The sequence below is a fragment of the Ptychodera flava genome, chromosome 7, assembly GCF_041260155.1.
Source record: "Ptychodera flava strain L36383 chromosome 7, AS_Pfla_20210202, whole genome shotgun sequence".
NCBI lineage: Eukaryota > Metazoa > Hemichordata > Enteropneusta > Ptychoderidae > Ptychodera > Ptychodera flava.
Genome location: NC_091934.1, coordinates 16,265,581 through 16,291,126, shown reverse-complemented (window position 1 = coordinate 16,291,126; position 25,546 = coordinate 16,265,581). Strand labels below are relative to the sequence as shown.

General features: G+C 37.7%; 2 protein-coding genes across 3 annotated transcripts in view; both read left to right on the top strand.

Annotated features, from left to right (window-relative positions):
* Nucleotides 1–4,609, top strand: part of LOC139136873 (TELO2-interacting protein 1 homolog) — a 38,721-nt gene extending 34,112 nt beyond the window's left edge. Inside the window, exons 22-25 of one of the 2 annotated variants that reach the window (XM_070704709.1) lie at nt 1,453–1,540; nt 2,274–2,360; nt 3,249–3,374; nt 4,314–4,609. In XM_070704709.1, coding sequence (XP_070560810.1) covers nt 1,453–1,540; nt 2,274–2,360; nt 3,249–3,374; nt 4,314–4,382 — 370 coding nt within the window. In that variant the 3' untranslated portion in view covers nt 4,383–4,609. The remainder of the gene's footprint in view (nt 1–1,452; nt 1,541–2,273; nt 2,361–3,248; nt 3,375–4,313) is intronic. The other variant, XM_070704710.1, reaches the window with a different exon arrangement.
* A 5,975-nt stretch (nt 4,610–10,584) lies between these two features.
* Nucleotides 10,585–25,546, top strand: part of LOC139136872 (uncharacterized) — a 17,926-nt gene continuing 2,964 nt past the window's right edge. The window contains exon 1 of the mRNA XM_070704708.1: nt 10,585–10,975. Within this exon, the coding sequence (XP_070560809.1) occupies nt 10,913–10,975 (63 nt within the window). The 5' untranslated portion in view covers nt 10,585–10,912. The remainder of the gene's footprint in view (nt 10,976–25,546) is intronic.

Genomic DNA, 25,546 nt, shown 5'->3' with positions numbered 1-25,546 from the left:
GAAGGTGGATTGATCAGATGTCATGATTATGGTAGACTGCACCTCGGAGACAGATATTTGGACCCTCTAACTTTTACAATTCTTTTCTGATCTACCACTTGTGGGGGTTCATTTTAAAGCTCTTGTTGTGAGAAAACTTTTCACCACGTTAGTTTTTCGAAAATCGAAAATTTAATTTTCTTGATAGAGTTAACATAGTGATGGCGGCCATTTTGAATTTTAAATATTTGTAAATCTGTGGTAATTTGTTTCTCTAGTACCAAAATTTGCATGGTGACCGCTGAGTTTTATTCTTGCCTTTGAAGAGGAAGGTTGAAAGTTTTTTTGAGGAAAGTTTGAGCAAAGGTTTAATTAAGTCTTTTATTTTCAAGGCACATACTACCTTAAAAGGCAGATTCAGGATGATGAAATAGGAATAGGGATTTCTCAAAAAAGGCATATCAAGAAGGCCTGAGTGGGGTCTATTTTTCAAACCAGATATTACCCCATGGGTTGCATAATGATGATATTCCCTCAGGCTAAAAGATGGTAGCTGTTACTTAGGCACATGCATCACAAGAAATCTACGGTTTGTATTTTCATAGCTAGTTGGCATTCACTTCAGAAGTTCCTAACATCTAACACTGACAGCAAAATTTTTGAGACGCAATATTTGTGTTTGAGAGCCTCAGTTCTAGATCTTTGTAAGTTTCATGTAAAACCATAATTATAACCAAATCAACTTTCATTACATTTGCATTAAAATTGCATACCCAAAAATTGACGTCAGGCATGTTTAGTAATAAATATACTCCAGTAAGATGTATCAACGTCAAGAATACTGAAAGAGAGAAGCTTTCAATCAACTTCTAATGGTTTTTATTATGACAGGGCCCTGCAGAGTTGTACAAAACCAGGGGATAATTTGTCACTTTATCACCAGGATTAGATTCAAAAACGAGTTTCGTCGTCATTAATCACCGACATGGGTATTAAGTAGCCATTAGCCATACATTGGTCACAATTATTGCATCCCCTGATGACTCGCTCACAGTTCCTGTGACAATGCATTCTGATTGTGACCCTGTAAGCCTAATTACTGATCTGTCTATAGCATGAACAGCAGGGGACTATTAATTTCCCCACACGTCATCACCTCTCGGTGCAAATACTGACAAGAGAATGCTACCTCGCTGTAGCTTCACGCAGTTGTGCATTTTCAGCTCTTTACTGCTAGATAAAAATATTGTCACACTAATTGGTTGTTTGTCCAACCAAGTGACTGCATATTCATACAAAGTACCAGAATAAAAATGAGGGCAAAGTCTACGAGAATTCTCACAATTCTTTTTTCAAAGTGATGTAATAAATTTGGCATTGTTTTTGGCAATTTCCACTGAAAAAACCTCCAAAGTTTGCTTAAATTGTGTCATGTTTAAGTGGCCATCAGATGTTCTTTTTCAACATTCCTAGTTCAAGATCCGGTCCAGCTTACAAGCACACCATCAGCTACAAGCAACAGTTAGCCGTGCTCAATGGAATTGGACAACTCTCTGTTAAGGTAATAAGAAGTAGCAAGCACAGATAGGATTAAAGGGCCAGTGGCTGTAACTTTTGATAATTATTTCACTATTTTTGTTTTGAATGTCAACTGCAAGTTCTTGTTCTACTTCCCAAAGTATGTTGAAACACCAACTGTTAAGCTTGTGAACACAAGTGAAATGCCTTCTATCGTTTACATTTGAATTCTTGTTCAGATCAGAATTCACTTACAGTATCAACAATAACAATGCAGTCTACACGTGCACAGGCTAAATTGACAAGCTGAATGCTGTGTATCTTGATAGCTTTAACCCTTTCACCCCCAGTTCCCTGTATACAGGTCCAACTTTACCATAGAAAACAATGGATTTGGGACAAACCATGGTGGTGAAAGGTTTAAGGAGTTTGACAAGAAACTGTAATTGACATAAAAAACAAAAATGGTTGAAAAATCATCAAAAGCAACTGGCTCTTTAAACCCATCACATTCATCACTGTGGGTTGATCTGTATACACATTTACTGCTTCAGTTCCTGGTTGATTCCATTGCATGTGCTTTTCACAATACTCATTATGTCAAATTCACGGCCCTGAGAATAGCTGTATTCCCCTTATTTTTTTCATATTAAGCGTTACCACATCTGAAAAACAGATTTTAAGATGCCTTGCTACTGTATTTCAACATTGTTTTCAAAATTACCAATTAAATGAAAAATGTAATCGTTTTTCTGTTTTTTTTCCTACTTGAATAGCTTGATATTGGTGAAAATGAGTGTTTAGACATTGCAAGTGTGTGCCTACCTTACCTCAGTGCACGACAGCCGGACACTCTTCAGCAGGTGAGGAAAGAAATGATAGAAAAATGAACCAGCATTCCAAACTAGTAAATTTTTTGAAGCACTGCAAGATTTTAAAATTTGCAGAAGAATCATCTCAATATTGAAAAATCAATGGCCTTTTAAGCCGAACAGAATTTCATTTCATGCTGTTATGTGAGTAGCATTGATTACAATCGTAGGTTTGCTACTTAATGTAGCAATGCATGCAAAGCATGGTATTTGCTGTTTCTGACAGATGTTCACACAAACTTAATTGCTTGAATTCTTATATTTCAAGCCACAGCTTATGTCTTAACTTTTAAAGTTTTAATCAAAGTAGGATTGTCAATGATGAAACACCATTTTTATTTTATTTGTAAATGTCCTTGTTACTTCCAAAAGATATTAAGTATGACCTAAAATTGTTTATTTTGGCACGTTAATGATGCGAGGGATATCTGTTGAAATTTTGCCCATTATCAGAGTTCAACAAGACTGTGGTATGCTGGGCCTACACTGAACTGTGCTACAAATCTACATATATTTTAGGGGGGTACAGTTGCTTCACAGAGTGTGGGAGGGCCCCCTAAAAACCTGATTGTTTTCATAAGTAAGGTTGGACCTGGTGTTCTTACAGTGTATGGAAGGTATAAATTGAGAACTCTGCTCAGTCACCAATCTTCATTGATATATTTGTGCACAGAGAAATTATGGTTACAGACATACTTTACCTTGTAGGCAGCAAATGAATACTAGTGTTTTGATCTATCTTCATTCTCCCATATTGCCTTTATCTGATAAACTCAATATCTCTCATCACAACAAACAAAGGAAGAGAAAAAAGATTTCAATCTTTCAGTGCTCCAGAGATGTGAATGTGAATACTTACATGTACAATTTTAATTGTAGGCGGCTGTGAGTACATTTCAAAACCTGAAGGCTATAGAACCTGACCTGATATGGCTGTTGCTAAGCGACACGTACACTGCCACTCCAGAGATGGACCCACCCTCCTCAGAATTCCCACAAATAAAGGTAAAGAAAAATTACTGGCAAGCAACCAGCTCCCAACAACTGAAAATTTAAGATCTACATGATCTACCGTACATATATAGAAATATTTTGGGATCATATATGAGACATAATGGCATTTGCAAGCCATGACAGAAGAATATTGCCATGTATCACTCTTATCTCACATCATGCTGTGAGTTTGCTGTGTCCTTCTCTACAGGTGGTTAAAACAGTGGGTATTGACAATTCCCTCTTTATGACAGTAATCATCCAGGCAACGTCTTATTTTTCAAGCAGCATTTCATTTTATCCTGTTAAAGTTTTGTTAGTAGCAATAAACAAGACTTTTAGTAAGCCGATTTAGTGACTTAAGAACAGATTTATTTAATCTTGACAAGGTTTAGATTAACAGTTGATATAGTCTGTAATTGCCAATTATTGGACTTGTAATGGCATTCTCTGAGTTAATGATCATATCAGTGCTCTACACCCACGATATTATATTAAGGTAGAACACACCTCGGGGACAGACATTCGGACTCTCAAACTTTTACAATTCTCTTCTGATATACCACATGTAGGGGTTCATTTTAAAGCTCTTGGTGAAAGAAAACTTTTCACCGGCTTAGTTTTTCGAAATTCGAAAATTTTTATTTTTCTCCATAGAGTTAACACAGGGATGGCGGCCATTTTGAATTTCTAATATCGGTAAATCTTGGGTAATTTGTTTCTCTAGTACCAAAATTTGCACGGTGACCCCCTATTTTTATTCTTGATTTTGAAAGAGAATGATTGAACGTTCCTTGAGGAAATTAAGACCAAAAGTTTAAGTCTTTCACTTTCGAGGTGCATATTATATTGAATTTATTGGCATCAATAATTTCACTCCACACTATAGTTCTCCAAGCTGATTAATACAGATAATTAGTCCACTGTGCTCTTTTTGTTTCCTTCCCGTAGTTTGCCGGAACGCAAAGTGAAGCAAGCCAGTATGCCAAGAATGTAGGATATTTGTTGCAGGAATCGTAATATCATTATGGGAAAAGGATGGGCAAGAGAGACAAGCAAACTCATAATGCATAACAATTGTATAACTCATAACAGTGATATGAAAATTATTTGTCTTTTCTGTACATAAGCATTTTTTATTCAAAAACAATAAAGATTCTATAATAATGTAAAACTTAAGTACCACGTTTTATTGACGTTACAAAAACTACTGTGATGTTATTAAAGTGACAATGTCGGTCATTTTTCACGCATTGTGTTTGATACAAGATACTACTTATATTGTTTGACTTGTTGAAAGATACTGAATGAATGGGTGACCATGCATATATTCGACCCCGGTTTTAGACATGATAAATGAAACCATCACAAAAATGAATTAATGGTCATGACCATTAATGCATTTTCGCGATGATTTCATTTAATTTAATATATATATATATATATATATATATATATATATATATATATATATATTATATATATATATATATATACACGCATATATATATATATATATATATATATATATATATATATATATATATATATATATATATATATATATATATATATATATATATATATATATATATATATTCCCACATGCACATATAAACTGTTGACAGTCCTTGTGCCTTTTCTGTCTCTCATTGATGTAGTCTCTCGCACATATGACGATGGGAGGAATCGCAAGCAAAAGCATACATTGGCACAAGGGACTGTCCTCTGTTGCAGGACTTTTGGTGGCTATTGATTATTCATGATATGTATGACGTCGACAACAAGGCATTGTCAAAGGAGGAAATTTACATAGAGTTCATAGGTGCAAGTTAGATCATACAGTATGTTGACTTGTCTTGAGTCTGAGAACAGCGGCTGTATTAAAGATAATGTATATGTATGTATGTAATTCAGTTAAAACGAAAACATTTCTTGCCGTATTTAGTTTGAACGTCCTCTTAGCTTTTTTTCAGACAAACGCGATGCAAGATAGCGTAGGTCCAATCCCACACTTATCTTTCTAACGTCGACAATAATTCAGACATCATAACCATCAATAACTTGTCTTTGAAAGTCTTTGCAGTGCAAATATCTGAGTTCCTTCAAGGCTTTGCTGTAGTAAAGCTGCTTCACTGTTGCTATGTTGCATTGGTACTGTTTCCAGCTGGCCATGCTGTGGCCGGCTGACCTACGACCCACTTCAGCTGTCAATCATTGCCACTGCATGAGGTTACAACAGAATTTTCTCTGTTGTGCTGTTTAAGATGCAGCGGGACAGGACAGTCCCTCATGCCTTCTGCACTCACAGCTGCTCTCGAAATGCCCAGCTTGCATCTTCAGTGCTACACTTGCGATTACCCACACTGTCATATGTGGGAGAGACGACATCAATAAGAGACAGAAAAGGCACAAGGGACAGTCGACAGTCTAACCCACATACAACGAATGGATGAATGGCATGTATCTCTGCCAAATAATTATCAATTTAATGCTTAATAATAAAATCACGCTGCTATTTCTGCTAATAACAAAGCCTTCCATTAACTTAATACAATTTTTGCACCAGTAAAGTACGACAAATCATTCCTTGTTTAATAGTCAGAAATAATTGCCAGTATATCATATTCAAGTACCAACACTCTTTTCATAAAACACGAAGTGATGTTGTAATACTACACTTGAAAGCCTTTACCCTGCAGGAGCCATTTACAACTTTTTGAATGAACTCTAGGCAGCTTGTTAGTCAGTGAGATTAATTATTTAGCCGGGTAAGGCACCAGCTCTTGAAATGTTCACAAAGTCACACTTAAACTAAAATACGTTTTCATTCCTTTCATCATGTTTAAGTCATATATTTAGCGTACCTGCCCTAGTGTTTGATGTCTGTTAACAGCCTTGCAGACAGTCACCTGCAAGGAAAACCATGATAAATTGCACGTTAGGGGTCGATTCAGGTCAATTGATAAAAAGTTGATGCTACGCGCTTTAAAAGAAACGGTGTAAGAGCACTGAAATGTACCAGCATGACGAACATTTTTTCGTACTTTGGCTGATTTGCTTGGTCAGTTGGTGCAAGTCTTTGACTGGTATGATGGCCAACGCTCAAGGTCCCCAGAAGTTCCCTGGATAATGGCTAGGTGTACCGATATGTATAGGCACAGTGAGCAAAGTAATCGATATTCTCAACAGCTAGGTTATTACAGAAGGTTTAACCCTTTCACCGCCGTGGTTTGGCCCAGACCTATTGTCCCATGGTGACTTGGACCTGCCTACGGGGAGTTAGGGGTGAACAGGTTAACAGGCAAAGACAAAAAAAGAAACAAAACCGGGAGACTTATTTCTGGTCCTTCATATGATGCATATGTGTTTGGGCGATGCTGTTTTATTTTGTTTACCATTATTTTCGTCAACCAAATGGATATGACAGTACCAAAACAGGTTTTATGTTTTCCTGCTAACTGCTAAATATTTTCTCTTCCTTTCTATGCTATTTTAGCATATAAAATGGCAAGGCACCTCTGCACACACAGTCGCTTGATTTTACAAATTCCGATACGATATTATGAATCATTAAGATTTTGTGTCATATCTCTCTTTGGGAACACTGTGGCGAGGATTTTATGTAAAAGCTGAGAAGGGGGAAAGATATGGCGTGCAGATCTCTAAGTGATGGGGCAATGACCAGAAATAATTCTATTTTTAGGCCGTTACTCGCTTTCCGTAACCCCATCGTTTAAGCGTGTAAATATACATCATTAAGCAATATACCATGTTATCGCCAGTCACGATGAAGGTAGCCAGAAGAAAAAGAGTCAGTGGCGGAGAATTAGTCATTGATATTCCTAAAGCCGACTAATTTCATGCTAGACCGACCAAATCTGTAAGATTTATCAGTGGTGCAGTCTGGGATATCAGTGTGACGTCCCAGGAAGCACCACTGTTTGTAAGTCGCCGATAATCAAGAATATCACGAACTGTGGGCTCATACCAATTGGTTATCAAGTCCTTCATCATGGATTACCGAAACCATGGCTTGGAATGAGTTTAGAGATGACACTTTGCCCGCTTGATGTAGTCAAAACGTTTGATAACTAAAACATGACGTATCATCATGGTGAAAGTCGGCATGAAGAAAAATGAATCAGAGATTTTTTGGACCGAGTAAATAATCTCAATATTACAATGTACACGACGACTTATTAACATTTCATACATAGAAGCGACTACCAAGTAGCACAATCCTTCATTCGATTTTAATCATCTGTAGTCAAAAGGCGATGATAAGAACCATCATAATCAAAGTGCAAATTGTCGTCCATGGCCAACATTTTGATAACTTTTACCAAGGGATCGCATCGCATGCGAACGTTTGAAATTGTTATAGGAAATACAGATGAATATTCAATTTCGATACGTGCATTTAGCCATAACCACAAACACTTTCTCTCTCTCTCTCTCTCTCTCTCTCTCTCTCTCTTCTCTCTCTCTCTCTCTCTCTCTCTCTCTCTCTCTCTACGTGCATGTGGCCATGACCAACAAAACACACACTCTCTCTCTCTCTCTCTCTCTCTCTCTCTCTCTCTCTCTCTCTCTCTCTCTCTCTCTCTCTCTCTCTCTCTCTCTCTCTCTCTCTCTCTCTCCATTGTACTAAGTTACCTTGAAAGAACGGAGCGTAAGTCACACTTCTACTAATGAAAGTTTAACCCTGATGCAGTGTATGTGAGAATGTCTTAATTATCTGTGCTGCAGAAACGACAGACTTCGATATTGAAAGTGGTTGTATCACTGATCTTGAATGTGGACTTACTCCATCATCAGTCACGAAGTATTAGAATGATATTCACGCTGTAAACCTATCACACGTAATAATTATTTGTATGGAAAGATGGAAAACGAGCCTGTGTAAAACTAAGTCACTGTATTGAATATGATGTCTCTGTTTATCGATTCATGTACCTATTAACCTAGCCACTTATCATTTATCTACATAATTATCCGCGGAAGTATCAATGCTATTTGGCAATGACAAACGTCCTCGCTTCCATCTGTTATCGCTGGCTACGAGCGGGATATCTTGTTCCGCGTGTCGCTAAGCTTTCTGAAAAAGCATTGTCTGTCGTGAATCATATCGGCAAATCGGGTGAGAAGTAAGCATCCCAGGGTCATAGATATGTTTCGCAATAAGAATGACCCTTTTCATTGGCCCATGGGTCTGTAGGTAGCCTCCATGGAGGATAGCGGACTTGAACGAACGTAGCGCAGCCAGATTAGATCGATCTGAATGATTTGACGGATATGGATTGAACACCCAAGGGCACATAACACACTTGAATCTTAAAGACGGTACACGCAGTTCCACGCCAGCTCACATGAAGTTTATGCCCCTGGGTCGCGGAGCTGGTATCGCGGATCGTTCTCAATAGAATTGTACAATGCCGATAAAATCACGGAAATCCACACTGACTTATAACTTGTTCTGTAATTACGGTGGGCAGCATCGTCGAGAGTCATACGAGAGCCGGGGAAGATGAAGCGACAGAATTGTTTTTGTTTTAACACTTCCAATATATGCTTGTGTGATATGCTAAGAACCAAATTTGTATTAGAGGCCAGAGTTCAGATTAACTATCCAACAGTGAACAGAAAAGTATCAGCATCAAACCAAGAAGCTTTCTGGAAAGGCGGAGAAGTTGCAACGTCAGTTTTATCAGCCTTTAAGAAGAGAATGTTATCCGGCATCCGATACCTGATCTGTGAAATGATTGATTCAATACAGTAAGCCATTGTGGCAGTTTAGTTCAGATTTTGTGTCCCCTGGAAAATAACCAATCGGAACCGAGTGTTATTCGAATGTCAAGGTTGTACGCTTCTCCAAAGTGAAAGACTTAAACTTTTGCTCAAGCTTTCCTCAATGAAACCTTCAAACATTCTCTTACCAAATCAAGAATAAAAATCAGGGGTTAGAGTGCAAGGTTTGGTACCAGAGAAACATATAACCTGACATTTTACCAATTCAAAATGGCCGCCATCCCAGTGTTAACTCTATGGGGAAAAGTCAAATTTTCGATTTTCAGAAAATTAAGCCGGCGATATTTACTCCAAGAGCTTCAAAATGAACCCCTCACAAATGGTAAACCAACATAATATTGTAAAAGTATGAGTGTCCGAATAGTAATATTTGACAGTCTTCACAAAGAGGATTATTAGCTGCATGTGTTATTGAACGCTATCGTTTAGCAGTTGTGCCGACCTTTGGCGACATGTGTAACTTAGAAATGTTTCCTCTTTGGTGTAAAGGAGAAGTCTGTCATTTTTTAAATAATGTATTCTCTCTGAACTTGGATCAGTTATCTGTGCACGATAAACATATTCAGAGACAAAAGGAGGTCTTTAGATTGTGTCTAATCAACAACAATATCCATGGAATACTTCGATGCCACTGGACTGGAGCATGCTGTTCAGTCAGTCTCAATTCTTTCCAAATGCTGTTAGGTGTTTATGAGATGCGACGGAAACACATTCTTTCAATAATAAAATCACAAACGTCATCTATCGATTGAGCATTCATAGATGAATACTGTAGCTGACGTACGACACCGTTTTCTAATCCCACGTGTTCAGAAAGAGGAAACCACATCCCATGGTGAATACATACACGATCAACAGGAATTGAAACCCATTACGCGCTAATCGATCAATCAAACACTGAACACCTAAAATTTATAACCTTCGCAAATAGAAATGATGTAGTAAAAATGATAAAGGTGAATGCAAATATTTACCTTTGTTGGTATGTAACGATTATATTTTGAACTGACACATATTTCGCAACATTTGCATATTCGAGTATTTGAAAAGTAAGCTCATCAAGAGAGGAGAAGCAAGTAAGGGTACGAGTTGTGCTCAGACGACTGTAAATATTCTTACAAATTTATAAGTAGAAATACGTAGTTTTACCATTGTTTATATCTCTAGGCCGTAACAACATTGTGAACCTTATCACTGAGAAATTCTAAGTAAAGCAGGTCCAACGACTGTGCATGCTGGTTTATGCTCTTTAAGTTCCACTGTACGCAGTGTGACTCAGTCGAAAAATCAACACTAGAGGGCGTGGACATGCACCAATTCATTAATTCCATCAACAGCGCGTCGGTAGAGATTTACTGTAGAGGAGGAAATATGCAAATTGAGTACGTTCAATTCGTGGGCGAATTCTTATAAGTGTGCGACGAGATTGCCACCATCAGCTCAAACAGCACACTTTTATGTGATCAATTTAACTTTTAGCAAGACGTTTGGCGAAGATTTTTTTCCGCGGCAGCAGAAATATCGATAGGCAGAGAAAGCTGCGAAGACTTACGTACCTGTCGATCAAAGAGAGAACCGGGGCGACGCTTTACTGATAAAGTTCATCCTGGGGAAAGCCTTAACTATACCTTTCCAGCAAGTCAACGGAGAAACATCGATTGCCCTGCCCAGCTGACACTCAAACACACCTTTCGGGAGCTTTCCTCAGCTTTTGTAGAAGTCGGCAGTGCAATAGAACAATGTGGCTGAACGTAATTTCAATAACACTCGTAGTTGCACTTAATGTCACAGTGTTTTGTCAGGTAAGTAACGTGAATTTTGAAAACTTTTTCAATGGCGATAAACACATTTACTTCTTAGTACACCTTTTGCAGTGGGTAAAATCTATATGAGTCAGGTGTATATGCACTATCAAATAATTTCCATCCATAGTTTGTATGTACATATTATTCCTATTGTATTCACATTTTATCAGGTAGAACCTATCCAGTATTTATACATTCATGAGATACCTGATGCGATTTCTTTCTCCTGTCCAATTTTGGGGAAAATAACAAGATCCTTTGAAACGCTACAGTTGTCCCTCTGGACAATGGTGCGTCTTTGGTCACACTGTGTTCAGGAATACGGATAATGTCGTCGTGGGATTAATCGTACAGAAGTTGTCAGTACCGGACATATCGAGTCAGAAGTCGACAATCCTTGTTAAGCCTGTATCAATCCTTTGCTTTCCTTGCTGCATGTTCATATTACCTGGCGAGACCCGTGAGTCACACGTACAGAAATGAATTTGACAGCGTGATAGCTGATCTTAATAAGCAGTCGCGTTCGGGTCGTCAAACTCTACCCTGCGGTCCTAACTTTCTCCTCGTTTGGTGAATGCTGTCAATATTTTGGAACAAGACACATACCAAATTTTAAACGGTGGGAAACATCAAACTCCGACTTTGGCAGTATTTCTTTTACAGTAAAAGTCACCAATTTCTTTTTACTATATAGACTTTTGAGGCCTACACAGATCGTTTTAGTTGACATTTGAGCCTGTTTTGCGTCGTCAATTTATGCTTGTCATTCCATTCAGTGAGTGAACTCAATCCTGAAGGCGGCGGATCGTCTGCGCGGGCCAAATCTCATGATTTTCTCGTGACAAAATGAGGAAACAACCATCTATAAGAAGTTAATCATTATCTATAATTCCTTCTGGCATAAATATATCGTAACTCTTTGATTTGAAATCGGACTCGCCATTTTAATTACTTTAAAATGGTAACAACCGACTACTGAAGAAATGGGTTTTCCTTTTTTGCGTTTAGTTTGTTTCCACTCTTCAAAACATCCTTGAGGCGTGGTTATAGTAATTAAGATTAATTGTAAAGGTATATCTACCACTGAACGCCCAAAGAGCCTGTCGAATATGTATCTTCTTGAAGAGGGATTTTGTATAGGATGCGTAAGGTGCTGATGACGTCAAGTTTAAATTGGTATCGATATGCCTAAGATGTAGCTCATCAAATCATTACTGATAAGCCTAAGTAGATAAATATTTAAAATCCCCAAGTAATCAAGTCAGGGTAGTGTTATTGTACTCACAGAAACATGACAAGCTTAATTACGCAGTAATCGAATGTTGCACATAATGTGTTAGCCAACATCTCAAAAGCAAGTATTTTTGTTCATACCCAAATTCAGCGAGCACAAACTGTGCACTGTATAATTGACTCGATTGATGAAAGGTTTCTGTTATCAAATCTAATGTTGGGTGAGAATAAACTGCAATACGCAGAGGCAATAATTGACTCAACAGAATGACAATTTTACGTCACCGTCTTACCTTTTATATTGATATGACTTGATGCCTGAATTTCTAAGTGCCTTTATAGCGTATGTTTTGATTTACGGAAAAGTAATAATAGAATTCACTGTGCCTGAGGTATGGATATATAAAGTGACGAACTCTATATGGATACTGAAGGCAGCCACTTGTTTTATTTTTACGAGCTAATATCCTGTCCAGTAACTAAGGTAAAATGTTCCTAAAAAGGAGGGAATTATGGAATTCATCCACGTAGGCTTCAAACTTCATCTCGTCTTTATCCGCATATCTACCCCTAAAGGCACGGCTTCTTTTTACGGTGATCATGAATACGCAAATGTCAGAGACAGAAACGTTGTTGTTCAAAGATCAAAATGTGAGCGCTGTGTACTAAAAAAAAACATGTACATGTTACGACACATGGTGATATTCATATTGTATTTGTCCTCGGTGTTATGAAAAACTCGACAAATCCCTTGAAAGAAAGGCGACTTAGATTTAAGCAAGCAATTTCCAAACACAAAAGAGACAATCACGTCTGTATCTAACTATTGCCCCATCCTTTCGACTTCTTTTAGCGTGACTGATTGAACGCTATTTTGCTACATACGTATGCGGATGAATTGAAGCTAAAAACCGTAATAGCAAGTCTGTATATCTACAAATTACAAAACCTTAATATAGACACGAAATAGTAAAAACGTGCGGATGTATTAAATTGTTGGAATAGTCTTATCCAAAGGAAGGTCTCAGATGCAGTTGCCTCAGATAATAATTCGTTCATCTTAGACAAGGGAGATTTGACATTATCAGATGGGGTATCAAACACATTGAGACAGCATGCTGGTTTAGAAGTTGCAGTGCATATCGTTACTCCAACTGTTGAGATTTTCGTTAATGTAATATTGAAAGTTGGAATTGAAGAAGTCTTGTGTAAATAAATGCCATGGTTCTGGCTTTTAACATTGAGAGTTATGGTGAGCATTGGTTAATCCTTAGCTTCAGACTTCACACACCGGGATAATACTCAACACTCTGTTCGCATATTGCCTCATCGTACAGTTTAGCACATCAGTTTTACTTATAGGAGTAAGTGATCACGCCAGGTTACGCTTTATTTGAATACTTCAAAATTTAATAAATTTCTTTCCCTTTGGATGAACTAGGACATGATAGCGCTCTCCCTGAGGTTACTTACTCATTCGTTTTACTTCTTCTTCTTTCCTTCCTTCATACTTTCTTAATGCTTGCTTGCTTGCTTGCTTACTGGCTTGCATACCTATCCGTACTTATATACCCACTCGCTCACTTGCTCATCCATTCATTTACTCGTTCACTTATTTACTCAACTAAATACTTACTCTTTTACTCACTAATTCACTTATCTATTTGTTGCCAACCTACTCATACTTTTTCACATACTCGCTCAGTCACTCACTCATTTAATTACTCATTCACCCTCTCATTTATTTTCTTACCAACTTGCTCAGTCTATTCATTCATTCATTCATTCATTCATTCATTCATTCATTCATTCATTCATTCATTCATTCATTCATTCATTCATTCATTCGTTCGTTCGTTCGTTCGTTCATTCATTCGTTCGTTCGTTCGTTCGTTCGTTCGTCGTTCGTTCGTTCATTCATCCATTCATTCATTGTTTGTTGATTTCTTGCGTGTTAATTCGTTTACTAACTTCGGTTAAGTTTTCCACTAATCAGAAACAGTCGAAGTACAAGCGCCAAAGGCTTCTTTGGGAGGAACGGCATGGGGTATCAAAACACACTGCAAGTCATGCCACTTGTTTGAATATCGGAACGCGCACGTGTCCCAATCAACACGTATAGTTATTCCAAATGTGAGGCACGGTGACTCCATAAAACTCGTGTTTTAAGTTATATCGGCGAGTGTCTCCCGCCGTGTAAAAGAGTATTGAGAGCGCGCTTGTGCCGATGTGAAATTTCCACATGCCAATATAGCTAACATTACTCATAGTTTCACGTATCTTTGTTGTCTTCGAATCTTCCCTGCCTGCAGTCGGCACTTACAGAAATTACACCAAAGTATGAGTTTTATGCACTCATTTTCTATCACGACTACTGAACCGTGAAGTTTGCCGATTCCCGAGCGTCAAAATACAAAGTCATCATTCAAAGTTTCAAAGCTTTTTACTCGTCGGTAAACCCTTTCAATGGTCGATCATACTTCTCCTGTTTTGTCACGTTTAAAGAGCTCTCGCTATTGTCTCGTTGCGTTGCGGAAATGAAATGTATTTACCTGGAATAAACCGATTACCGCAATACGTCATTATTAGAAGAAAATAGACGAGTTGTACGTCTATCGACGTTCTTACAAAAATGTACTCAGTTAGCAAATTGGCGATTGAATAAAAAAACACATTAACAACGCCGACAGAATCGGAATGCGTAAACTACAGACGTTGATACGGTTTTAAAAGGCGGGGAGTTGCGCATGCCTGAAACTCAACATGCCCAGGCGCCTACAACGAAAACTTTATTCGGGCGCTCCATGTGGCGTTACATCGGTAAAACTTTGAGGGTATCCCGTTCTTATGGTAGAACAATGTAACGCTTCGCCGTCTCTTTAAAGGCCCAATAGCTGCGAATGTGTAATAAACCGATGTCAAAATATCCTCAGTTTTCCAAGAGTTTTCTTTGAATAAAGGCTGGAAAAGTGTATAACACTGTCATAAGTGTCGAAAGTTACATGTAAATTCAAACGTTTTAACACCATTTTAGATTTCTCGCCATTTTCAAAATCTAATCATTACGAAATGTCTGTCATTCTGTGTTATGCATTCAAGTAAATGACATCATGCTTGTTTCTTTTATTATCACAATGTGTACGTGTATATGTGCAGGAAATATTGCATTTTTGTACTTTTCCGTGAGGACGCCATTTTATTAGTGCGGCACCCGTTTATTATTCAGCCTGTTAAAACGTGTAGGCACGGTCCAAATCAGCGAGGAGTGATACTTTTATACTGTCACGTCTTCCAGTTAGCACATTTACACAAACCGACCTTGCTTTGAAAATAATCATGAAAATAATGCAAAAAATTCGCAGCTATTGGGGCTTTAAATTTTCATCATCTTTTAGTTATGGGTGAAGAGATTCAGTGAATTAACTTTAGAGCCTCTTTTCCATGTCTGGGGAAAGCACAAATTTCACACACTTCAGTAACCATGACACATATTATCCGTACATCAAAATAACATTGAAGGTGTCAGAATGACGTTAAGGCTAACGCCTGTAACCATTCCACGTAGATTTAAAAACAACTCTCTCGACATGTGGAAGAAAGTTGTCGTGACTGCGACCCAACTTGACCAATAGATGTCCATTTTCTCCACAGTGAAAACTTCACTGAAAACGTTTGAGAGGGTGGATGTATTCACCTTTTTGAATAAATTTTTTGAGGCACACCCAAATTATATGTGTCACATCCTTCTCGTGGTCACTGTAATAATCAGTGTTTGAGGGCGCCTTTCATGTTGAATTGGTAAAACTTACCCTTTAATATAGAATGCGCCTCGGGGACAGATATTCGGACTCTCACAATACACAATACGTTTTAAGTCTACCACCTGTGGAGGCTAGTTTTGAAGGCTTACTTTTGTGAAAATTTAAATTTCCCCTTTTGGTTAAAAAAGAAATAGCGGCCATTTAAAATTCAAGTGTTGGGACACATTGGGTAATTTCTTAGTGTCTGACAAAGTTTTGCACAGGAAACCCTGATTTTCATTCTTGTTTACGAATTTCAAAGGGAAAGGTTGAGAGATCTCTTACTGAAAATTTGAGCACAAGTCTTTCAATTTCAAGGCGTGAACTACCTTAAGGTAATGTTGAATTAGCCCGAATAGGTCAAAATTTAATTTTAATATTCATTAGTCTTGACATGTTGGTCAATGAAACTTTATAAAATATGTAAGAATGTCTCTCTCCTGCGCAACGTTACATAAACTATTGCAACAAGGTGATTAACTTACTGTAAGACATCATACTATGTTGGGTAGGTAGATATGAAAAACCCGAAAGCCTGTTACTGTACATGTATGGTGTAATATCACACCCTTGCATTGAGTGGATAAGTAAAAGTCAATTGTTTAAATCATTTGCAAAAGAAGTTAAAAATCTTCTTATACTGAACTGATAGGGCGTCAGATAAGATAAACCTATATTTTCTCTTGTTTGTTTCATGCAAATGCTGAGACTGGCCCGAGTGGTCAACTTAATTACCCAAAAAATTCTAAATGGAAGAGTTTTTGAAGATATTAACGGTGTTACTGTAGTAAAAGTTAGACCTGCTCTCTATCGATTGACTTCCGTGTGGTTGAGTGATTTTCACTCACTGCTGAGCTAAATATGGCTTCCTAGCGGAACTTGTCGCGCCTTACGAGATATACTGTTACAATAGATGGATTTATTTCCGGATAATCTCAACGCATCATGCTGAACTCTTTAACTTGAAATTGAAGCCATTATTTCTTTTTAAAAGTAGTACACGCCTCAAAACTGAAAAAACTTCAAATTTTTCATCTTTCTATAAGGTAACTTTCGACCATTGCCTTAAAGCAAAAATGAGAATAAGGGGTCATAATGCAAAATTTGGTACTGAAGAAACAAATTACTCAACATTTCTACTTTCAATTCAAAATGGCCGCCATTCCTGTGTTAACACAATAGGGAAATATAAAATTTGTGAGTTCATAAAACTAAGGCGACAAAAACGTTCCTTCATCAAATAGCTGAGACTGAAACCCCTCAAGCAGTAGACCAGAATAGCATTGAAAAGGTTGATAGTCCGAACATCTGTCCTCTGGGCTCTTTCTACCTAAAGTCGGATAACCCGAATCAAAATGGCAAAGAACAGCGAAATACAATTCCGATCGTTCACCTTATCTCCACCATATCTCATGCATTATCAAAAGTTCACCCTGACAAAAGTCGAAGCTAATATGAAATTTTCAGTGTGATATACATTTCACGACTGACTGGAATTCGAAACTCTTTCCGTAAGGCAAACGACAAGATCTCGGGAAGTATCTCTTTATTTTTTAACATGCTAACAGAATCACCAAAACCGTTCGACCACACGAAACTTTGCAGAGAAATCCATCCTCGACGGGTTGTGCAACGAAGATCTAGCGACTTGGAACAGTATTCCTCATTGTTTAATCTCTGCGTGCCACATAGATACGCCTACCAATGCAAGTAAGGGACAGGACAGACATTACGTGGGAGGGGCAGGTGTTTTTCAAAATGACGCTGCGCGAAAAATCATCTAGTGACCCTTCAAAACTGTTTGCAAGAAAAAGAGTGACCCTCCCCAATTTTCATGCCAAAAAAACCTATGACCCTCTGACTACGTGTCACAGCCTGAATCAATTATATCTTGATTGACATACAATTTATCTTTGAACTTTCAAAGATTACTTTTTAACTTTTACAAATACTCACTTTCATGCAAAGTTTCAAGTAACTTAATAAAAAGGAGATCACAAATCACAATAAATAATTCTCTCAACTACTTTAAGTACAATTGGCTGTTCAAAAACAACAGGGACAATAACTGTAATGTTTACCTTTTATTTATAGTTTGGCTTGTGTTGTAGAAAAGACCACCATTATTGTTTGTCAAAAAACTTATTACAGCGTAAACATCAATATTTAATAACATATTAATATAAATTCACTATATAGCAAGTTTGGTATTATGGACAATATTTAATACTTGCCCCAATACTACCATGAGAAGTCAATTAATATTGTTGGGTGAAATTCCAATATCAAATCTGTTGTACACGTCTGCTCTTTCAAACACCCTATTCTCATCATGTACATTTATATAAAGTGTCAAACATTTATAAAAGCAAAGATTGAGTAGTTTTGTATTGTAAAAATTATTCATAGTTTCCTCATGGACTACGATGTATAGTGAATCAACATATCGGTTGAATTCTAAAGGCAAATTTCTTGCACACACATGCACTTTTAGCCACCCCATTCGAATAAGTACATTAATATCAATTATCAAGCGTCCATAAATACTAGAGATTTACCTAGTTTTGTATCAGAGAAAATTATTCATAGTTTTCTCATAGACAAAAATGTATAGTGAATCAACATTTTCAGTGAAATTCCAAAATGAAATTTATTGTATACATATGCACTTGTAACCACCCTATACGTATCAAGTACATTTATATCGATTATAAAACGTCTATAAATGCACATATATTGCTAGTTTTGTATTGGAAAAAATTGTTCATAGATTTCCCATAGACTACCATGTATAGTAAATCAACATTTTTGATGGAATCTCCAAAATCTAATTTCTTGTACACACACGCACTTTTTACCCAACTTCAAGCAAAATACATAATATCAAACAAATGTAAGTGTATAGATATAACATTTTGTAGGGCAAAATTTGTAATACTTTGCCACATAGATTTTGATGTATTATGATTTTATATTTTTGATTGAAGCACTCTATCGGTCGCACGTTGCCTTCTTATAGTTGCGATAGTTGCGCAAAAAATGATGAGCCCTCCCCGGAGGCATGTATGAAATTTCATGACCCTTCAAAATTGCTTGCACGAAAAATGGTGACCAACCCCTAAAAATCACCGGCCCTACCACCCTGTAATTTCTCTCAGATCCCTAACTCGGTGAAAACGCAATACTGTATTTCGTTCCCTTCAGCTGAACTTAGTAAAAAAAAAGCTCGCCTACTTTTAGGAGCATGGAGAGACACGCGTATCATTTTGTCTCTGTGGTTTCCAGGAAACACTCCTGGCCTGCCGTGCTATTCACAAAGAAACATTGTCATTCAGCGACCATGTTCATCAAACGATTTCAAAAGAGACACGGATCTGCGCGATTCCGGCGGACGCCCTGTGATGAATCGTTTCGTGTTCGGTGGGATCAAATGGCTAACCACGTTAACATTCATCACGTGGGGGATCTCGCGCTATCGAATTCGCTTCCGTTATTGTGGTGTTATCGACTTCCGAAACAGCCGCAAGGTGTACTTATATTTAAAGTCTAGATAAGTTTCATATTTTATTGCGCCCTCATTTTTTTATCTAGGCTCAATAATTTATTTTGTGCTTCTCATTGACTTTTGAGCAGTCCACAAAGTGTTCTAGAGCGGTTTCGCGACGGTCGTACGCTGAATGTTCTTCTCGTATGGCCTATTGGGAGGTATATGCTATATCATAGTCGTCAGCTGGCGTGAAAATTTACGTCAAACGCCTGCAGGCGGGTTTGTCGATTTGAAGGCAGTCATGGGTTGTCCCTGAGTTGATGGGGAAAATTTCCCGGCAGGAACGGAATGGCTGGTTGCGCTTTACTGCATGATAAATACTTGTGGAAACTTTGCACACATTGGTATAAAATTGACAAAACTTGAAGTTTCGTATAATATTTTTGTTTTAAATATGCCTCTGCTCGCCTTTCTTCTGTCTTACCATCCTAGGAACAAAGGTATTGTTGGAATAATTTTCTGTAGAAGACATCAGAGAATTTTCGGAAAGTATAAGAAGGGCGAGATAGGGTAGGGCGGAAAGTTATACAGAGGAGGGAGTAAATATTTAAAATAACATTCGAAGTATGATCGTCTTACCCTGTTTCCTCCGCAGGCAAGTCTGCTAATACTCAGCGAACGCACCCCAAATGCAAATAGATAATCTGTCAGAAGCATGTCGAGTTGTTGAAGGATTAGTTTTTAAACATTGATATTTCGATCAAAATCGACCTCACTTCCCGAGCTGATACATCCGGCATTTTTGCTATCTTTTACACAAACGACTGAGCCGCAGAGTGACCGTTTTAGAGCCTCGCTCTAAGGGGACTTAAGACGCGCCAAAAGTTAATAAACATGCAAATAAAAACTCACTCCGTACACACTAAAGAGTCGCGGTCCTTGAACAGAGAGACACAGCATGTTTACCGCAGTAGATTGGCGCAAAACCATCTACGATTTGCATATTTGCACCGCATTTGAAATATGTCAAAGTTAGAACACTATATGGGGAAAGCTTGGTGGCCAAATCATGTAGGTGACGTCACAAACTTATATTGAGTGGAGGTTTCAAAGTTTTTTCCGCCGGTTAATGCGTTCGTTTGACTTATTCTGTACGTTGATATCATGTCTCTTTGAGTAAATGACTACGTCCGAGATTGCGCCAATTTGTGAAATTTCAAATATATCGCCACACTCAGTCAAGCTGGCGGCAACGAACGCAGTCTCTTCAATGACGTCACAAACTTCATCCAAAGTGGCATCGAGCACCGACGAACCTTTTGTCTTGTTTGTCGAGTTCCAAAGAATCACTGGAAGGAATGCACTTTCATCTGATGCTCAAATTGTTTTCGTATAGAATTGTTCGCCCTAAAATGTTAGCGAATTTCACGTTTTAATTGGCCCAACGCTCTTGAATTTATGTTTTTCACCCTACACACCTTAATATCAGATAAGGGAAGTTCAAGAAATATTTACACGCTTCACATGTTCACAAATTGCAATTGAATTCGGTTTCCGTTTATAAGTTAGATGTGATAAGGACTAGACGAGTTATTAGTTACAAAAGAGGAAGTGTAACGGAGCAAACTTTTAGCAAGCAATCAAATCAATTTCGCATGAAAACATTCACACGTTTACCTTCAAGTTGTAAAATAGATTTACCATTCAGATTCTTTCAAGAGAAAAATCACATTGTCACTTTAGAGGCACAAAGATTGTTTTTCACTCAAACTCTCATTTCTACCCAAGCATTATTTTTTTACGAAAATCGTATTTATAGCGTCGCATGCTTCGACCTTCGCTACAATTACCCTAGACGAGCTGGTCTCTCAGTGTGTTAACTGTGTTAAACAGTGAAGAGCGTCAGGGATATGAAATAAGTTTTTACCTAAAACAAATATCACATATATTTGGGAGTTAAGTATTTGATACAAAAGTGCAGAACGGGTGTCAAATATAAAAAAAAATCTTCGGCCTTAGAATACGATTGCCCGCAAAAGAATTTTCAACAAGTTACCTTAAAATTTTAAATTTTCGTAAAACTAAGACAGTGAAAATTTTTCTTACTCCAAAAGCTTTAAAATGAGCCCCATAAGTGGTAGATCAGAAAAGAATTGTAAAAAAATTGAGTGTTCATATTTGTCCCTGAGGCGCATTTTACCTTGAAAACCACGCACAGTACATGTACTTTCATCTCCACAAACAGATTATCTTTCGTGGCTGCCTCATTTTTGCTGGTCATCACATATTACTGACGGTAATGTTCAAGCTGTGTCTAGAGGTAAATCTGGGGAATTTGATGACGAGATCTCCCATTCTTGGGAAATTGCGTTTCGGCTATTGTATCGATAATGTAAGTGAGTCAATGTCAAAAGCGGCAGGGGGGCGGGAACACTGTCAATACAACCAACGCTGCTTTTCTCAGGCAGCGTATTTACTTGACTTGATGCTATCTCTCTGCAGTGTTTAAACATTTGCGCGCCACGTCATTCAGACGGTTGCTCAATCTATTTTTAAACTTAGCAGTAAAAACGTTCTTATACAGGAAATGACAACCGGAACTCATCAAAATACATAGGTTCGAATCTTGATTGAACTTTGAGAAAAATACGAATTCAATTTCTGAAAAATGAATAAGAATATGAATTGTATTCGTCCATCTGACTTATATGGTGCGATGATCGAACTGTCCGTCCTTCTTTGCTTTCGCCAAATGTCAGCTATGCAGCATTTATATTTCTTCGCAATTTTATTTAGACAAACAATTATAATTACCTGAAAGTCAATCTGATGTTGAATCAAAATCCTTTGCGATCTGACGCTTCAATTTCAGTATGAGCCAACCGTGCATTAGTGTATTTACATAATGACACCAGATAGGAATTTAATGTGCTCCCGTGTTTTTGTAAAATACAACTTAGAAGTCCTGGAGGTCCATTAAACTTCTAGTGAACAGATGATTGTTCTTTTAAGAATTTATTTCGAAATTTGAGCTAGAGCGTAACTGTCTCGCTATCTTCAAGATCAAATAATGTTAGGGTATTGTGTATGGTAGGATCGTTTCCTTCATCAGATATGCAAATGAACGTTAATTCATTAATTGTGCACGCCTCGGTGGTCAAATTCTTTGCCTTGCTAAATGTTCTTCAACTGCATTTTTATCAGTTAAATCTGTATGACAGTTCGCGAGAAATCGTTTTCACTCCCAAACTGACAGACGCACAGTAACGCTGACAGTGGCATCTGCAGCAGCTGCATAGAAACACGGGAGCCCACGAAAAAAAGGAAACGAGACAGACAGAGCGGTGAAGCCATATTCGATATTGTTAGCATAAATAATAAGTTGTAGCGGTGCTTAAAGGGGAATTCCTGATAACATGGTACTGAAAATAAAATTGTTTCACTTCATTGAAAATTAATTAAGAAGAAAACCTCACGAGGAAGATTTGGTGTACACCATGCCAAAATTACTAAGCCTTTCGAAAGCTAATCCTGAGAGTCTAGGGAAACCGTGATCCGGCAATTCCGTCGACACTGTACAATATTTGAGTTACATCTATCCTTCAGACTATGGAAACTCTGGTTTTAATGCACCCTGGTTTCGCGAAAGAATAATTCAAACACCGAAGTACTCTATGATTGAGCGATTCGGGGCTGGCGCTGTTCGTTTTTCGCACCCTTCGAGCGTTCGAATGTCATATTTGATGCAAGGACGGATCAAATTAAATTTAATACTGCTAAAATGAAGGAACGAGAGTCAAATTTCCTCTTGAAAATATCGCACCTTTCACAGATGTGTAGGATCTTAACTATTTTGAAGGCCCCATTGCAAAATATAATCTTCAAGGCGCTCCCAAAGCTCTTCAGATGCTGGCTGACTACCCTTAAAAATTTGACAGCATTGAATCTGATGTGCAGCACACATGTATACTGAGCACATGTGAGTATATAGATCCTAATGCAGTGGGTATAGTTGTCTGATACACAAGTACGCTGTTATTACCCGCTCAATCCATGTTGAAGAAAGTCACACCTTAGTTTGATAGTTTGAACAGACACTGAAACTTGTCTAATGTTCACTGGATTATCCAAGGATTGTACCATAGTGACATGTACGTCCGACTGTGACATTTTCCGACGACGAACACAAAATTGATTTCCCGCTTAAAAAATCAATTTCCGATTGAACATATGAAGTTGCTCGCTTGTGAATACCTAAGAGGCCGGTATAAAGCACTTTCTTCCGGCGAAAGAAAACCCTGAAAGTTTGTAAGAAAATATGACATACAGTTTTCCATGGCATAAATCATATCAAATTGCCGATAGCGTTCAACAAGTGAAATGTCAGTGTGGTTGAGTCTGTCAATTAATTATGGCTAATTCTTCATTGTCAGTGGGCAGCGACGTTTTCCAAACCTAAGGCTTTCAATTCACTCTTTAATTTTACTGAGTGTGGGCAACCACGAAAATTGTTCTCACTTAAATATATATATATATATATATATATATATATATATATATATATATATATATATATATATATATATATATATATATATATATATATATATATATGCACAGCTGTATTTGGTATTCCACACCAGTGCAGATCACTAAGGCGCTTTTAATAAAATTCTTTGTTTGCCGTCCACGTGACGTGAGAAAATTAAGAAAACAAACACAATGTTAACACAATTAAATATCAAAATATTCTTTTTCCAAAAGAAACAAAGTGAAAACTGAGCTTATGTTAACAAACTTGTGTTGTTTTGCCTGTGTTTGGTTTTTTGCTTGGCTGGCTGGCTGGTAGGTTTTTCAAACACCAAAGGACGGCAAACAAAGAATTTTCTTTTAATTACCTTACCGATTAGCCTATCTCTAAAACCGATGCAGTATTTAACAGATCCTTTGATGTCGTGTTGGGTTTAAGGTAAAGAAAACGACTATCATTACGTGACCACATACTATACCGAGTATATATCTGGCAAATCCACAGATTTTAGCCTAGGGGTACCGATTCTTGTCCTAAGTTGTTCTTAAAATGGAACAGTAACGTGGATGGGTGTCCTTATTTCCCACTCAGATTTTGAACGGGTTTGACTGAAGATGGGAAAATTACAGTCCAGTGACACAAAACCTGGACTACTTTGCATAATTGCAGTTGAAATGTAAGGTAACCGGTAGAACGGCGACAAATTTGTAAAGGCCGCACAAAAAAATTATCGGAGATTTGGTATAAAATGTTCGGTGTGAAAGAAACGTTATCATTCGTCCATATGCAGACAGTGGAGTAGAACATTTGTGCTTTTAAGTGTAATCCAATTAGCTCACTGATGGGCAACTGCTGGTACCAATAAGGATTAATTTTACCGTGTGCTCAGCATGCAATTTCTAAGCATCAAATTGCAAGTGTTGCGATATTTTAGTTTTAATATGTACAATATTAAATATGCATGTAAGCGCAAGCTGGAATGATCTCGGAAAATACAATAGAAACCATATAGGCTTGTGGCGATGCGGACCGTCGACCGTAAGACATTTACCCGAAGGGCATCAGCCGTAAGAGAATGCACGAACGCATGTGTTTTCAGCTGCAGGTTACATTACAGTTTCTCCATCGAGTTTCACATAAGTAGCGAAGTTTGACTCTCGCGATTTGATTAATTCGCCCTTTTTAAAGATTTTTCAACCGTAGAGAAGTTGTATCTTGATTTCATGAAACCAAACAAATTCGCTTGCGAAAAAAAACCTCTCACATATCTTCAGTCGCAGCGTAGACCTTAAAGTTTGAATGTCAACGTAATCGCAGTTCTTCGAAAACAGCACCGCCCTCGTGGTCCACAACATGCTGGCCGAGCGTACGACGTTCACGTAGTTTTATTGAGAAGACAGTTACATCGACATTCATTCTCAAGTCGATAAGATGACCAATTTCCTTCGAAACAAGAAATCAATAAAACCAACTCCCACGTGCAAGAATCATTCCTTTTCAGAAATCGTTAAACTGTT